Genomic DNA, 18,914 nt, shown 5'->3' with positions numbered 1-18,914 from the left:
GTCATTCTCATCATAGTCTAATTGTAACCACCAATCGCTCAACTTATTTTTATAGCTATCTCACTACTTGTTCATCACAGTCTTGCTTTGTCCATTTTACTTGTAATAGCAGCCTTTTAACGTCAATAATTGTAATACTTTCACCTTTGTAATTCTTCACATTGTTAAAAAAAAATTTAAAAAAAAAATATAAAAAAATTATAACAAATATTGTTATTTTTAATGTTAATTAGTTTAAGTCTCTTCAAGATTTTTTAAAATTAATTTCATCGTATTTCATCGCTTATTTTTATTCCGTGGTTAAGACAATGGCTGATGCCTTCATACTAGGCGAAACATGTACCATTTTTGGTTAATAGATCAATGTAAATCATCCAAGACAATGACTTATTGTATTGATTAGGTGGTCAATTTAATAAGTAACTCACTGTTATTATTCTAATCAAATATCAATACGGACCAAAAATGATATTTATTACATGTAATACATACCACATAGTCGAGCAGCTCCTCTTCTTTCTCTCAATTCTTCCCAGCCTGAACTTTGCAACACTTTTATAACGCTACTCTTTTGTCGTAAATCACCCAGAACAAATAGAGGTGCTTTTCTTTCGATTTTTTCCAGTTCTTGAATCAGGTAATCCTGGTGAGGGTCCCATACACTGGAACCATACTCTAGTTGGGGTCTTACCAGAGACTTATATGCCCTCTCCTTTACATCCTTACTACAACCCCTAAACACCCTCAAAACCATGTGCAGAGATCTGTACCCTTTATTCACAATCCCATTTATGTGATTACCCCAACGAAGATCTTTCCTTATTTTAACACCTAGATACGTACAATGATCCCCAAAAGGAACTTTCACCCCATCAACGCAGTAATTAAAACTGAGAGGACTTTTCCTATTTGTGAAACTCGCAACCTGACTTTTAGCCCCGTTTATCAACATACCATTGCCTGCTGTCCATCTCACAACATTTGAGGTCACGCTGCAGTTGCTCACAATCTTGTAATTTATTTATTACTCTATAAGGAACAACACCAACCGGAAGAGTGAAGAGGCCTGAAGTGGGACTGATATGCAGCTGGATCAAGACCGCATGGGCGCGCATTCCTAACGATCTAGTGTCCATAAGCTTTAAGAAATGTGGAATTTCAAATTCAGTGGACAGCAACGAAAGCTCCTTTGGTGAAACTTCAGATGACTGAATTGTGAATGATCTGAGTATTGGACTGATTTTATTTACAATTTTTGCGATGATTTTAAGCTGTTTGCATTTATATTTGTGGTATATTCATACCCGCCAACTTTTAGAAACCAAAAATAGGAAGATTGTTTAAATTCTTGGATTTCACCACATATATTCCACCACAGTCGACGTGAAAAAAGGTCAGGATAAAAGGCATACATATCTACAGATACAATGCAAATTGACCATTAAATTTAACATTTTAAACTAAGAAAACATAAAAATGGTTACAAGAAAATGTACCTGATCACTCTCATTTATGACACTGACATACGAATAATAATATGTATGTCACACTGACACAGACAACAAAATGCATAATACCATATTTTCTCGCGTAATTAACACTTTTTTGACGAAAAATACAGGTGAAAACTTCGGATGCATAAATTATTCAAGGAATTCAGATATTTATAAATTATTTACAATTCATTTACATTTAAAAGGTACATCAAATACAATACAAACACAATTGGTTCAACTCATTTGCGGTTATCATTTGGCGTAAAATTCCGGCGTAAGATTTTTTCTGAAAAGTCAAATAGGGTACATCAGGTAAGTTAGACACGTGGGTTTGAAGTATCGACAATGGAAAATATTCTTCCCTTTACGAGCTGACAATACGACATGAATGACATACCGGCAAAAAAGAGAAAACTGTCCAACACAAGAAGGACCGGGCATCGAAGGAGGGTGCTACATTACCCCAAACCGTTCATATCCCATCTTGTACGAGTGACACGTCCATCCACCCTTTTCCTTGAATACGAACGTGGATCACACGCGGAAATTTTGCATTAGGCATTGTTTTTCGTTTTAGAACAATGTAAGGTGCAAGCTTTCTGCCATGAGCTGTTACAGCAAGCATTGCAGTACATCACTGTTTTTTGCTTCCAGTAGCGCATACGATAACACTGTATGTTCCTTTCTTGTCGATTGTTCGACTTTGTGGTATATGGAAACTGACTGACTGCTGACCTGTGGTTCCTGTAAGGGAGATCAAATATTCTTTCACTTTACGCTTCTTAATCACAAAGCGATGAAAATGGTTGAAATCATTTGTCATTTTTTGGCATAATGTTGTTCTTTGTCAAATAGAAAGTCTATTTCTCTTCATAAAATTAATCAAGCCTCGGCTAACCTTCAAATCCGAGACATTGATTCCGCGTGCCGCGGCCATTTCACATTCTTTAAAATACAGCATTTCGTGAGAAATGGCTTATTCAACATTGCATAACTAAATCATATATTTAAGCAGATAATCCTCTACTTGCGGAAACTTGCTGCATTTTGGTCCGCGAAATGCTTTACGAAACTTGCTGGCCACTTGAAGTGCACTTCTGTTACTGCGGTAGCGCACGTTTGATGTGGACACTGAATACTTGCTGCCCGCTGCTCTATTCCCGTACGTTTCGGCGTAACTGATCACCGCGAGTTTGTACGATGCAGTATTACTCCAATACTGTGGACTGACAATTTTTTTTTTTTTTTTTTTTGGTAGGGGCTTTACGTCGCACCGACACAGATAGGTCTTATGGCGACGATGGGGTAGGAAAGGCCTAGGAGTTGGAAGGAAGCGGCCGTGGCCTTAATTAAGGTACAGCCCCAGCATTTGCCTGGTGTGAAAATGGGAAACCACGGAAAACCATCCTCAGGGCTGCCGATAGTGGGATTCGAACCTACTATCTCCCGGATGCAAGCTCACAGCCGCGCGCCTCTACGCGCACGGCCAACTCGCCCGGTGACTGACAATTTTGAGATCACAGAATGTCCAGTACCCGAAACACTCTAAAAACTAGTGCAGTGGGATTTCCTGAGGGCTAATAACAGCACGTTGCACTGTGTTTGGAATGCCCGCTTTTGCAATAGGAGCCTGCTTGAGTAGCTGACATCTTTATTTCGAAACGCATCCGGAGCTGAGTGATGAATGTTCGAAGTTGTGGGTGCATCAAATATGTGAAAATTTTCTTTTTCTCCACTAAGGACCCAAAAATATTGGGGTGTGTAAATTATGCAAGGGCGTTCATTACGCCAGAAAATACGGTAGTTTCCTTTATCAGATGGTAAATTGAACGGAAATATATAACTTGGAGATAACGTTTGTTATATTTTTTGGCCATAACGAGAAAAGAAAATACCAGAAACTGTCACCGACACAACCCCCTTACAAAACATTCAACTCATTAAAATTATGCACTTAAATACGCGAAACTACCACATACAAAACAATTCAGTATGTCCCATACATTTATTAACATACGACTTTGACAGAGGGGGAAAACAGAGAATTGCAAGGAAAAGCACACGGCCTACATCTCCGACGAAGCTACGCACAGAAACAACGTTACAGCGCGCAAACAACAATACAACGACTCATACTTTCGTCCCGATTAACTGAGTCATTAGCGCGCGCTAGCCTCTTGCTTGCAGGACGATTGCCACACCGAATCCCCCAACTGTATAGAGCGCACACGCTGCTGGGTTGAGCGGGAAACACGATACACGAAGGCGACGGACAAAACACTCACGAAATAAAGCATCAAATTTAATAGGTATGTAAGTTAATATTTTTCCGTATTTTGCCGTCTCAAATTTAGGGCGCGGGTCTTATTTGGTGGCAGGTGGTATTCGGGATTATACGGTCACTAAGGAAAGTAAGACCGATTTTAGACTGTGTTCTAAGTGTCATTCCTTACCTCGACCAACTCTTCTCTCCATTGATGAGCAGACTATTCCTTCCTCCGAAAGGTGCAAATTTCGACAGTTCGTGCCATCAAAACCAAACCCTATAGGATTTAGGAACTTTGTTCTAGTGGCAAGAGATGGTGCTGTACTTCAGTTTCACTTGTATGTTGGGAAAGGTACAGTCCTAGAGAATTAATTGAAGGAATGTGGCCTGGGTACAAGCATTGTTAGGCTATTGTGTCATACCGGTCCTAAGTTTAGTTAAAGCACGTGTAACACACATTTTTTTATGGGCTTAAAGTTGCATGTACTGCTTTAGGATGGAATTTATGTCTCTGGTATGGTTATGACAAACAGGATTGGTCCTATATCAATGAAACTGATGAGTAACAAAAATATGAACAGGGAAGAATGGGATGAGCTTGACAGGATGAAAACATCTGTGGACTAAAATGGAAAGACAATAAGTCTACAGTTGTACCGTCAACTAGTATGGGAAGTAGACAAGCAGACACGCACGTACGGTGGTCAAATAAAAATAACAAAAAGACTCCTACGTCATGACCAGCGATTGTTAAATATCGTAACGACTTAATGAGAGAAAGAGACTTGTGATAGGCTTGTGGCCTATTACCGAACCAATATGCGGACCTGCAAATGGCCAGCAAGGGTATTCAGCCACTTCATTGATCTAGTAACTGCACACTGCTAGCTTATGAACAGGTGCTTCTGTGCACAAGAATATATTTCGAAGAAAGATGTACTTGGCCTCCTTGCTTACCGTCTGGCTGTCGCAGGAGCTATGAGCCAGTATAAGGGGGAAACCCGCATCAATCTGGATTAGTACCCAAGTGAAGTAGACCAAGTCGGGAATCAACATTGGAGATTGAAGTAACACTAAGGAAGCGAAGAAGAGTAGCGCCGCAGCCTGATGCTGATGTACGAACCAACGGTCTTGGACATCTACCCCACAACAATGATGAAAATTTTGCCTCAAAATGTAGTTTTCCACGATGCAAGTCAGGATAAACTGTGTTATCTGCATGAAGTGTATTTGTGTATAATGAAAAACAAATGTTTTCGGAACTATTACAGATGAAAGCTGAACTGTGACCTGAGGTGCACACATGAATAAATATTTTTTACCACCAAATATGACTGAGTGAGGTTATTATTAAGACAAAAAAAAAAAAAAATTGTCCCAATCCCTGGTCTGGAGAGGGTATAGAGTAATAAAGATGCAACAATGTGACTGCAAAAGACCCCGACAATGCTGTGAGATGGACTGCAGGCAATGCTATGATAAGCAAGGTGAAAAGTCAGCTTGAAAGTTTCCAAAAAAGGAAAAGTCGAAAAACTACATTACGAAAACTAATAGCAAATAATAGCCTCCCCTGCGAACCTTGTGACCTTGCTGCGGAGGGGAGGCTTGCGTGTCCGAATGAAGCAGATAGCCGACCCACAGGTGCAACCTTATTGGATGCGTATCTGTTGAGAGACCAGACTAACGAATGGTTCATCGAAAGGTGGGTAGCAGTCTTTCGGAAGCTGCAAGGGCGGCAGTCTGGATGATTAGCTGATATGGACTTGTAATAATACTCAACATGACTTAACTGTGTTGATACTGCTACACAGCTGAAAGCAACGCGGAAACTACAGCCGTAACTAACTCCCGAGGACATGCAGCTCTCTCTGTATGAATCACGTACTGATGACGGCTTCCTCCAGGGTAAAATATTCCGGAGGTAAACTAGTCCCCCCATTCGGATCTCCGGGTGGGGACTACACGAGAGGGGGCGATTATCAGCAAGATGGATACTGACATTTTGCGAGTCGGAGCGTGGAATGTTGGAAGTTTGAATCGTCGGGGTAGATTAGAGAATCTGAAAAGGGAGATGGATAGACTAAAGTTAGATGTAGTTTGTATAAGTGAAATACGTTGGCAGGAAGAACAGGATTTTTGGTCAGGCAACTACCGAATTATCAACACAAAATCAAACAGAGGAAATGCAGGAGTTGGTTTAATAATGAATAAGAAAATAGGGCAGCGGGTAAGCTACTACGACCTGCATAGTGAAAGAATTATTGTTAAGATAGACACCAAACCAATGTCAACCACAATAGTGTAGGTCTATATGCCTACTAGCTCAGCGGATGACGACGAAATTGAAGGAATATATGAAGTGATAGAAGATTTAATACAATATGCAAAAGGTGACGAGAATCTAATTGTGATGGGAGACTGGAATGCAGTGGTAGGCCAAAGAAGAGAAGGTAATACACTAGGAGAATTCGGATTGGGACAAAGGAACAAAAGAGGAAGTTGGCTGGTTGAATTCTGCATTGACCGTAATTTAGTCCTTGCTAATACTTTGTTCAAACACCACAAACAACGGCTGTATATGTGGACGAGACCCGGACACACTGGAAGGTATCAAATAGACTTCATTATGATTAGGCAGAGATTCAGAAACCAGGTGTTGGATTGCAAAACTTTCCCAGGAGCAGACGTTGACTCTGACCACAACTTGTTGGTCATGAAATGCCATCTGAAGCTGAAGAAATTGAAGAAAGGAAAGAAAGCAAAACGATGGGATCTAGACAAGTTGAAAGAAAGGAGGAGGGATTGTTTCAAGGAACATGTTGCACAAGGACTAAATGAAAAGGCTAAAAGAGACATTGGAGGAAGAGCGGATCGACAAGAAAAATGAAGTCAGCAGGGCTGCTGAAGAAATGTTAGGAAGGAAGAAAAGATCAACTAAGAATCAGTGGATAACTCGGGAGATACTTGACCTGATTGATGAATGACGAAAATACAAGAATGTTAGAAATGAAGAGGGCAGAAAAGAATACAGGTGATTAAAGAATGAAGTGGATAGAAAGTGCAAGATAGCTAAGGAAGAATGGCTGAAGGAGAAGTGCAAGGATGTCTAAGGTTGTATGGTTCTAGGAGAGGTAGATGCTACATACAAGAAAATCAAGGAAACCTTTGGAGAAAGGAAACCTAGATGTATGAATATTAAGAGCTCAGATGGAAAGCCACTTCTAAGGAAAGCAGACAAAGCAGAAAGATGGCAGGAACATATCCAACAGTTGTAACAAGGTAAAGATTTAGATAATTTGGTTCTGGAACAAGAAGAGGCTGTTGATGCTGATGAAATGGGAGATCCAATTTTGACGTCAGAGTTTGACAGAGCAGTGAGTGACCTAAATAGGAACAAGGCACCTGGAATTGATGACATTCCCTCTGAATTACTGACTGCCTTAGGAGAAACCAGCATGGCAAGGTTATTCCATTTAGTGTACAAGATGTATGAGACAGGAGAAGTCCCATCCAATTTTTGGCGGAATGTTGTTATACCTATTCCCAAGAAAGCCGGTGCTAAAGGGTGTGAATACTACCCCACCCTTAGTTTAGTATCATGCCTGCAAAATTTTAACACATATTACTTACAGAAGAATGGAAAAACAAGTTGAAGCCAAGTTGGGAGATCAATTTGGCTTCAGAAGAAAGGTATGAACATGTAAAGCAATCCTCACTTTACGTCTGATCTTAAGAGGATCAAATCAAGAAGGACAAGCCCATGTACATGGTATTCGTAGATCTAGAAGAGGCATCTGATAATGTTGATTGGACCAATCTATTTAAGATTCTGAAGGTGATAGGGATCAGATAACGTGAACGAAGAATCATCCACAATATGTATAAAAATCAGTCTGCAATGATAAGAATCGAGGGCTTTAAGAAAGAAGCAGCAATCCAGAAAGGAGTGAGGCGAGGCTGCAGTTTGTCCCCCCTCCTTTTCAATGTTTACATGGAACAGGCAGTAAAGGAAATGAAAGAGGAATTTGGAAAGGGAATCACAATCCTAGGAGAGAAAATAAAAACCTTGAGATTTGCCGATTATATTGTTATTTTATCTGAGACTGCAGAAGATCTCGAGATGCTGCTGAATGGTATGGACGAAGTCTTGGGTAAGGAGTAGAAGATGAAAAATAAGTCCAAATAAAAAGTAATGGAGTGCAGTCGAACGAAGGCAGGTGATAGAGGAAATATTAAATCAGGAAATGAAATCTTAAAGGAAGTAGGTGAATTACTTGGGTAGTAAAATAACTAACGATGGCAGAAGTAAGGAGGACATAAAATGCAGACTAGCACAAGCAAGGAAGAGCTTTCTTAAGAAAAGAAATTTGCTCACTTCAAACATTGATATCGGAATTAGAAAGAAGTTTTTGAAGACTTTCGTGTGGAGCGTGGCATTGTATGGAAGTAAAACATGGACGATAACTAGCTCAGAAAGAAAGAGAATAGAAGCTTTTGAAATGTGGTGTTACAGAAGAATGCTGAAGGTGAGATGGATAGATCGAATCATGAATGAAGAGATACTGAATCAAATTGGCGAGGAGATCGATTTGGCTAAATTTGACGAGAAGAAGACATAGGATGATAGGACACATCAAGACACCCAGGACTTTTTCAGTTGGTTTTTGAAGGAAGTGTAGGTGGTACGAATAGTATGGGTTGACCAAGGTATGAATATGACAAGCAGATTAGAGCAGATGTAGGATGCAGTAGTTGAGTAGAAATGAAAAGGTTAGCACAGGACACGGTGGCATGGACAGCTGCATCAAACCAGTCTGAGGGCTGATGACTCAAACACAATAGCAACTAGCAAGGAATTCAATGTTAAATGACTAGGCCTATGTAGACTTTCAGGAAGTTGGGTTTGTCCTCATCACTTAACCCTGGACAAGTCTTCCTAAGAGGGTTTACAGAAACATCAATCATGTCACAATACTCCGTTTTCTGACTGCAACCACATCCTACATGGAGGTCAAGTTCTTTTGTTCGTTTACCTAGTGAGCAAGTAGTTTCTAACTTAGGAGTTAATCCAGGGAAGATAAGACTTTAGAGTACTCCAAATTCTTCAATTTAGTGGAATTATTTTGTGCTGGGTCTTTGGGAAGCACAGAAAGAGTGTAATATGAAATTATTTTACCTTCCTAAGTGCAGTATGATATGAAATATTTTTCACTTCTTTACCTGTTGCTCACGGTAAAATTTTCTGTCAAATTTATTGTACAATAATTGAATTTTATAAAATTTCTGTTGCTCACGGTCAAATTAAAGGTTTATAAAATCTTTTATAAAACTTTTCGTAAAATAGGATATGTTCTATTCCGTAAAATTAATTTTATGAAACGAAGCTGACATCACGATACTGGCGCTACATCGTGAGAATATTGTGAAGCTCGATTGTAAACAAACGCTTCTTTCTAAAATGACAGTATCCGGGTGGACTTTTTTTGCTATGGGCTTCACGTCGCACCAACACAGATAGGTCTTATGGCGACGATGGGATGGGAAAGGCCTAGGAGTTGGAAGGAAGCGGCCGTGGCCTTAATTAAGGTACAGCCCCAGCATTTGCCTGGTGTGAAAATGGGAAACCACGGAAAACCATCTTCAGGGCTGCCGATAGTGGGATTCGAACCTACTACCTCCCGGATGCAAGCTCACAGCCGCGCGCCTCTACGCGCTCGGCCAACTCGCCCGGTCCGGGTGGACTAAGGAAGCTGTTAGTGTTTTACTGGACGAATGCCAGAAATATCCTTGTTTGTACGAAGTTAAAACACCACTTTACCACAACAGAAATGCAAGAAGAGGGGCAGAAAACACAATATATGAAAACATAATATATGAATGCTGGTCTTCTAACCTCAACTAATTTTCGATTAAGGACAGCAATCCTCTACTTTCTTCTCTTCTTTTGATCCAACCCAAGTCCAACATTTCCTGGCATTTCTTTCCTTCCTTTTTACCACTGTACAACATACAATTGCAGCTAAAGCAGCAAGTTTTGCTGTGTTTGTTGGAGCAATACTCTCAAACACACTGTAAGTTGAACAGCTGATTCTTGGTTTAAGAGTTTATCGATAGATGGCAGCACATGCACATCCTAGTTCAGGAGTGAGTTCATAGATGGCCATCCTGATGCTTCAGCGGATTTTATAAAATAATTTTACCGTGAGCAACACAACTTATTTTCACCAAATTTTTATAAAATTAATTGTACGACAAATTTTACGAAACATTTTACCGTGAGCAATAGGCTTAAAGCAGAATGTCTGTGTGTCTGTTCCCTACAAGAAATTTTAACATCCCTCTCCATTCCATAGATTTAAGCCCTTTGGCACATTAACATAGGCCAATAGAGGTGAAATATCCGATATGTCGTACAAGGAAGAGACAAAGCTCATTTTAAGCCTCACGACGCGAAGAACAAAACTTGGTACGGCCCTATGGGCACAGAAAACGCTGTATTAAGGGCCTAAAGCCAACCGTTTGAGATATTGCCATCACATACCCCGCTCTAGGAATTGGGTGAAGAAATGACCAGCCGTAACCATAGCAACGCCAGCCCAATGATTCTGCAGTAGAATATACAGGCCTGGTGTTCGAAGTAGGCACGTGCAAAAATGTAGGCTGGGCCAAGCAGAAAAAAAGCACTGGGGGGATAAGCCACCCCTAGTGGTTGCGGTCGGGAGAGAGTGGCCTATAAAAATAACCTATAATAGTGTCGAATCCATAGGTTTAGGGGCCGCTGAGATGAACAGTGATACTCCGCACGCCGTTTAAGTCCCAAGTTCAGCACCTATCGGCATGGTGATTCAGAAAGTGTGAAAGAAAATGTCCATATTCCCGAAGATAAATGTTGATTACACAGCTTTGGGGTCCCTTGGCTGATTGGTGACAGTCCCAGTGACAGTTGGAATGGTGTACATCATATCTATAATGTGACGCGTAAATACATTACGTTATAACATTTTTTTATTTGTGTGAAAGGATCAACTACTTCCCAGCCAATCTTGACTGCCACAAGGAAATACTTGAAGGTGAAACTAAATGATGTCAAGCTAAACCACAAAACAATATTTCTAAATTTACAAGAGAGTTCATAAACAATCAAAATCACAATTACGCAAACTTAAGAAAACCACTTGAAACAGGTGATACAAATCCTAAAATTAGAAGGTGTGAAAGAGAAAATTATGAAAATTGTAGATGTATGATTGTACAGTATCATCCATAATAGCTCTCAACCGAACTTCGTTGAAATACAAATTACTATCTCAAAAAGATACTGGAGCAGTAAGACACCTTCTAGCAAACCTAGGGGAGGCAATGACTTAAAAGAATAATAATTTAAAGAAAACTACCAATATTAGAGTTGAATCCAGAGTTTCCACAGCCTGCGAGTTGTATTGTGGCACTGTGGATGTGGGTTCAAGTACCAGTTCAGCTGCGTAGGCATAGCAAAAAGTAGTGATGAAGAAAAACGTACAAACTTACCGAGATTAGTTTAATTACCAAGAAACAAAATCTATAAGATTAGAAATTAAACACATAACTCAAACTACACAATACTTCTTAATCAGTCAGTGTCACAATAACGAAATCTATAAACATTCCCTTCACACAAAATTAACAGGCAATAAAATACTGAAGAGTCAGCAATCAATAAGATGCCTGGACAGCGGTGGGTAATAGAGCTAGTTCAAAATATGGTAGCAGCTCTTGCATCATGATGTCCAGAGAAACCTTAAATATGAAATACCAGCCTAGTGACATTTACTGCACCTCCTCTCAGGCATACTGAATTAGTTCTGCAGTACCAGAAATTTGGGCAGTATTTCAAGAGTTCAAAAACTTGCCCTTCCAGTTAGTTTACCCCTCCTGCTCCCAATAATGTTTCTGGGAAAAGGAAAGCATATGAAGTGGCAAGAAAAAATGTATTAAATGTCAAATGAGGGGATTTCCTAACCACATTATTAAATATACCATTTACAAGGCAAATAAATTCTCCTGGAGAAAAAAAAGGGGTATATAACAATGCCCCGTGAATTTGCATGCGGGACCTAGTGTTTACAGTGTGTCGTGCACCGACCTCCCCAGGGTCTCGAACCGGCGGACTGCCAGATGGACGGCAGCCGGGTTTCGCAGCCGAGACTCGATCTCAAAGTGTCAAGGGAAACAAACCCGTATTAGAATAATTATCATCGATATGAGAGACCTTGTAGTATCAGAGTAATAGTATAATAATTATAGCCAGAATTAATATTTAGAAGGAAGAAGGAACTTTTCAAGAAGTTACATGTAGTGGAGAGCAGCTAGTGAAATGCGCTTACGAAAGCCTGTTGACAAGAAAGGATATTTACTTGTTTGTTTGATGTGGACAAACAGAGTTGGTATGCGAGCTAAGCGGCTTGCCGACATCCGACAAAGGGACAAGGCAGGGAACAAGCCCAAGTACAGTTGCACTTTAGAGAGACAAGGAAAGAAAAGTACGAAGTGAGAGAGTAGTGCCCAGAGGGCAGCACGCATTGGGATAATTATTTGAGAATAATTAGTTGAGGGTGCCACCAACAAGATGAATAGCTAAGTAATGCCCATAGGACCCAACCCCTAGGATGGTGGGAAGGGATCGACCTTTGCTTCAGGAGAGCAGATATAACCCTAGGCCAGGATGGTGCAGGGCTCTCCCCCAACCAGTAATCGTACTTTCAGAACGAGGCTCTTTCGAGCAGTTGTTCGTGTCAGGAAGTTATACGTGCCGCAGGGCAAAATTCAGATATACGCATAGTCGTAGAGTAGGCGTGTGGAGCAAGCTCTCTTCTTTTACAGAACGACATATCCAACTTGTAAATAATAGACTTACTCGTCTTAGGAACTAAAGGACAGTGGAGATTATCAATTCTTTCATTTTGTGAGTTGCGGGACAGAGTCACACCTACAATTACCTCCCTACTTTCCGCTCGGCAGGACAGGTAATACTTCAACATCCAACTGCCTGGTGACCAACCTACAAGAACGTCTCTCAGGACAGGTAGGTCACGACAAGTGCACTATGTCTTCTGGTATGGGCTAGAGCAATTTTGTTACTTTCATTGATCTGTCTCAGCTTTATCCTTTGGTTTGACAAAATGAAAGTGACTGAGGTATGAGTGATGCTAGTAATGTGATTCCTTCTGCAGCCAGCCCCTGCTATGAATGGTGTGAAAATATTGCTCACAAGGTCAGTTGGTGCAAGCATTTCAGTCAGCTTGGCGGACTGATATGTAATAGAAACTTCTGGCTCGGTGAGGAAAGCAACGGGAAACTACCTCACTCCTCATTTCCCTAGTACGCCTCTTCAGTGATGCCTAGGCCATCTATGACAGCTGATGGTAGAACTGATGAGGATCCAACCAGCCTTCAGGCTGAGGACTAAACATACAACATGGTCCACTCACCTTCAGTAAAAAGCTTAGGAAATAGAACCATCAGCTGAATTCTCAGTCAAAGAAGTTTTATCAATGTTAAGAGCTATAATTGAGGGTCTATATAAAGTAGTGCTACTTACGCAATGTCATCCCTGTGACTGCCCCAGTTGTGGGCCCCTCCTCCTTCACGCTTATCCACAGGCTTCACACCACTGTAAATACCCAGGGTACATAAATTAGAATTTTAAAATGACATGAGGAAAAAACAAGCTGCAATTACTCATATACAATGACATAACAAAAGTGATGGGATAGCAATACTGAAAGGTAATATCTGGGTGGCATCAGAAAGGGGTGTAGCCAGGGGCGGGGTTATTGGGGGGTTGGAAACGCCCCCCAATGGAATTTTTACAAAAAGAAAACATACAGAAACTGACAGTAAATTATAAACTAAAACATTCAGAGATATACATGTAAAACCAACAGATCTGTAATTTACTTGTATCAAGTGTTCTTATAAAGACAAGTCATTCATGCACCCTCATTGTGTTCTACCATCATTTTGTAACTACAAAACCCCAGCACCATACAGGCTGGTGGTAGTTCCACAATGGTGCAGGGTGTGTATAATGTAAACATGAGAAGTTTATGCACTTGTTCTACAAAAACAAGTGATCCACATGTACAAGATATATGATCATAGCATGTGTTATCAACGAGTCAAGACATGTATGTGGCATGTTCAGTCCGTCAGCGCTTCCACTGGTGGGATCCTCAACAACTCTGCCATCAGCTTTCATAGATGGCCTAGGCATCACTGAAGAGGCGTACTAGGGAGGTAGTTTCCCGATGCTTTCCTCACCAAGCCAGAGTTGCTGTAACATATCAGTCTGCCAAGCCCACTGAAATGCATCAACTGACCCTAGAGCAACATTTTCACACCATTCATAGCAGGGACTGGCTGCATAAGGATTCGCATTACTAGCATCGCAAATACCTCAGTCACTTTCATATTGCCAAAGCCAAGGGTAAGACAGAGACAGATCTATGTAACAATGTTTATACACTTCTCATGTTTACCTTACACACCTATCTTAAAATAAAGTTGAGCTACACCAAAGGACATCACAACAGATTCATATGTCAGGAAGATACAATTTTAATGAGTTATTGCATTATTTTAGCCCCCTATGAGTTTTACCTCACATATGAGGACTACTGTATGTTAGAACTTGATTACACATATCTCTTATTATCCAAATAAGTGCACCTATTCTGGAAGAAGGTTGAGCTACACCAATGTAAATCATATGATGGAAGAATATATTTATAATGTGTTATTGTGTTATCTTAAATGTGTAATAAATTTATCAGATATCAAGACCATAGTTTTCCTACAAGAACAAGTGATTCACATGTGCAAGTGACATGAGTTTAAAGAAACTAGTGTACACTGAGTGGCAAAAAATCACGGGAAGTGGTATCATATTAGAAAATGTGTCGTGTATGACCCCTGAACATTGAGGCTAGCTGTGGCGGAGCTGAACAGTGTCACAGACACCAGTGTTGTGCAGATGGCAACATGTCTCAAGTTAACTGAATCTGAACGTGGGATGATCGGCGCACGAGTCATAGCTGTGTGCAGATTAGCCGCACATTTGGGTTTCCGAGGTCAACAGTTTCGAGGGTGGATCTTCAATATTGCAGAGAGAATGTTACGATTCACGTAAACCGCCGCAAGGGAAGACAACAGGTGTTTAATGAACGGTCATCACGTTGCCTCCGCAGAACCATATTGGGCCTTCAATGGGCTACTGAGTGTCAGTTGAATGTTGGGAGTCAAGGACCCATTTCTATCAGAACTGTAAGGAGGCAACTCCACCGCATAGCTCAACGACGTGCATAGGCCCGTGAACATCGGCAATGGACCATGGAACAGTGGCAGCGTGTGGTATAGCTGATGTAAGTGTAATGGACTAGTATAACCTGGAAACAATTCTCTAAACCCATGGGTACATGGTGAAAATATCAAGCTCGATTAGTAGGTGTTATGACTTGTAAGGTGTGGCTATGAAGTTGTTTACGTCTATTAATATTATTATTATCATTATCACCATCATCATCTATATAGTTATATACGACAGGCTGTCAGTACAGACTTTACTTGGTATAAATCATAATTGTATCATTTATTATTTGTGTGTGGTATGATCTGCCTTGTGTAACAAAATATGTGAGAATATGCCACAATACTTCTCCTGTATGTTTATTAATACGACTTTATTTAATGCAAGAACACACAATTAATAGTATATGATTTATTATTACCTGTAAATATGATGTATAAATCTGATGTAACGTTGTGCAACATGGGGTAACAATCTGGAACAACGCATCCTTGTCGCTGGAGCTTCACAGAATGTTCTATCCATTTGCACATAGGTTACTGGGGATTCGAGAAAGCATAGTGTGTCATACTTTTCTAGAAGCCTTGGCAGGCAAGGAATAGAAAGAGACAGTCTTGAGCCGAGTTTAGTTTTTGCTAGTGAAAGTCGTTAGTCAAGTGTGTGAACTCGTGATTTTGTTGTGTTAGTCATCTGTTATCATGCTAATGTGGCATTCTTATTCTTCTTCGACTCTATTCAAGATGGGAGGTTTAATAATGTGTGTGTAAAATGTGCATATAATTTGTAAATAAAACAGTGTACACAACTGACAGCATCTCCTGTGTGTGTCTTAGTGATTACAATATAGTCAGATGAATGCCAGTTCCACTTGTATCGAGCTGATGGGCACGTGAGAGAGTGGGGTATGCCTTACGAAGCTATGGATCCGGTGTGTCAACAAGGTTGTGTACAGGCGGGAGGTGGCTCTGTTCTGGTCTGGGTAGCGTTATGGTCGCAGTTAGGCCCCACTGTCCGGCTGCAGAGAGCGCTGACAGGTGCACATTATGTGGACATTCTTTCAGACCATCTGCGTCCCCTTATGGCTCTAGAGTACCCTGATGGGTATGCCATGTTTCAACAGGAAAATGCGCCATGTCACCGCTCTGTGGTGGCAAGCAGGTGGTTGGAGGAGCACTCCAGTTAAGTTACCACCATGGATTGGAAGTCAAGATCCCCCAATCTTAATCCAATCGAGCATTTATGGGATGTTGATGCTGGTGTACATTCCACGAACCGCACACGAACTACACAAAACCAATTGATGGTAGCAGTGTAGGATGCGTGGGTTCAGAACGATTCCAACACCTTGTAGAGTTGATGCCTTACCATATTGCTGTCATTTTGAGGGCTCGTGGAGGAGTAACTCTTTATTAACATTACATTCAGTGTCTTCCAATGACTTTTGACCACTCTTGAGTATTATCATAGCACGTTGTATCAAAAAGTAAAGGCATACCACTGTGATATATCAGGTTTTGACAATTTTAAATTACATATTATACCTGATAGGGATATGAACCAAGGACTTATGGTCGAGATTAATCACTCAAGTCATAGACGAAACGCTATTTGAGAAGAGAAACTTTAATGAAATAAATCTAAACATCTCGGCAAGAGATACAACAATCCATACCTGCCAACTTTTGAAAAGGGCTATCAGTAAAACTCAAGCGAGACAAAAAATCTGACAATTTTTGACATACCCCAGCTTGACGAAAATAGTAATACTTCTGGGCTACAAAATACAATAATTCATGCTTCAAACAGGATATTTCAATGAAATCAAATCTAGTTGCATCATAGGCCAATGATTTGTAGATGAACATAACAATCAAGAAGAAATCCACGTTAAACAGCACCAGGCATGGTGAATATTAGTTTGGACCATACATAACAGGACTTCCTTGATAAATTAAGCAGATATGTAATAACTGAAAAAGACCTTACACAATAAAACTTGTTTAACATAACACAGGCAAGAAATAATATAATACACACTGCAAATTACACGCTAGTTCGACTTTAAAGTCGAAGTTGTGGCCTTCCTGCAAAAAGTCTTGAGAAAATATTGTATCATAACAGGGACCAGAACTCCTGGTCTTCATACTAGAAATAGACTCCAGAGATTCATTGAACATGGATAATCCAAACTCTGTTCTATTTTTCTTCACAAGGCTGAAAACACGTTCACATTCTGCATTGCTATGCAGTAGGAAGAGTATAGAGAGCATTCCCCTAGAAATTCGGTTATACTTAAGAAGTCCATCGCCTCCACGAATTCTTAATATTTGTGCCCAACTGGAATCCCTTGCAGCATCTTGATTTGCAACGAAAGTTTCATCTACCTGAAGAGCTGCGAACCATCTCTGAAACTCATTCACCATCTCATCTGTAGTTTCATTCTCTTCCTTGCATAACATGATAGGATACTTTTCCAAGAAAAAACGAATGGAGGAAAACTGTTCATCTTCAATTTTGTCTAACCTACCAACTTGAGCATGTTTTAACACATCATCCTTGAGTGGAAACTTGTTGATGATGTAGTCACAGGCAGAACAAAAGTAGTTCTCACTGATGAAAAGAAAAGGGATTTATCTGTATCCTGGAGATCATTCACTGTGTTCAATGTCTGAATGGCAATAACTAACTCATCATCACTTCCTTGATTTTGAATCATTTTGTACCCATCTTCAAGCAATGAGGAGCTTTTGGCAATTTTGGGCCTAAACTTGAACAACTGCTTTAGCAAATCCATTAGAAGTTCTAATAAAAATTGAACTTGTGAGGAAGAAGTCTGAAGGGCAATACTGAATTTGTCAAATACAGGAATAGTCACATGAAGGAAAGTTCAAAAGGCCTGATTCAAGTTTGAGGATAGGAACATTAACAATGTTTCCTCACGTGTTATAGCAGAAGTCTTGCTTTTTAGGATGGGTTCGTCACATTTGGAAGAATATGCTATTCTTTTAGGGGCATGTGTATTAGCAGAATCAAAAATTCTCTTCTTCTGATACTCTCTGGATCCACTTTATTCAACTCTAGGTATTCTGAAAGATGTCAAGCTTGTGGAAATGTTTTGGGTACATAATATTACTTCCTCCTTGAAAAAAGAAAGAAGCAGATTCCACTGGTCCAGCAGTCTATCCAAACATCTGCCTAAAGATAACCACCTAGTACATACATGCTCCAGAATATTCTTTGCCTCATTATTGTGCAAGTTTTGAAATTTCTAACGGCATCCTTTCTTTTTGACACTTCTCTAAGAAATGAAATATATCAACCAGGATCTCACCCACTTTAAGTGGTAATCTTCCAGCCCCTTTTCCAGCTGCTAGATTAATCAGGTGGCAAATACAACCTATGACGGCAAAACCTGGTTGAACTTCCTTCAGAACTGCTGAAACCCATTTTCGTGTCCTATCATAACAGGAGCATTTTCAGAGCAGAAAGCCACACAGTTTTCAATTGGTATGTTATGAGAAAAATGAAATGGCGTATGGCTTTTAGTGCCGGAAGTGTCCAAGGACATGTTCGGCTCGCCAGATGCAGGTCCTTTGATTTGACGCCCGCAGGTGACATGCGCGTCGTGATAAGGGCGAAATGATGAATTCGACACATACACCCAGCCACCGTGCCAGTGAAATTAACCAATTATGGTTAAAATTCCCGACCCTGCCGGGAAACGAATCCCGGACCACTGTGAACAAAGGCCAGCATGCTAATCATTTAGCCATGGAGCCGGACAAGTTTTATTACATGTTATGAGAAT

General features: G+C 40.4%; 1 protein-coding gene across 1 annotated transcript in view; it reads right to left on the bottom strand.

Annotated features, from left to right (window-relative positions):
* Nucleotides 1–18,914, bottom strand: part of LOC136864404 (SERPINE1 mRNA-binding protein 1) — a 277,245-nt gene that overhangs the window by 64,576 nt on the left and 193,755 nt on the right. The window contains exon 4 of the mRNA XM_067141348.2: nucleotides 13,340–13,411. Within this exon, the coding sequence (XP_066997449.2) occupies nucleotides 13,340–13,411 (72 nt within the window). The remainder of the gene's footprint in view (nucleotides 1–13,339; nucleotides 13,412–18,914) is intronic.

This window comes from Anabrus simplex, chromosome 2 (assembly GCF_040414725.1).
Source record: "Anabrus simplex isolate iqAnaSimp1 chromosome 2, ASM4041472v1, whole genome shotgun sequence".
NCBI lineage: Eukaryota > Metazoa > Arthropoda > Insecta > Orthoptera > Tettigoniidae > Anabrus > Anabrus simplex.
This window is presented reverse-complemented; position numbering and strand designations above follow the sequence as displayed.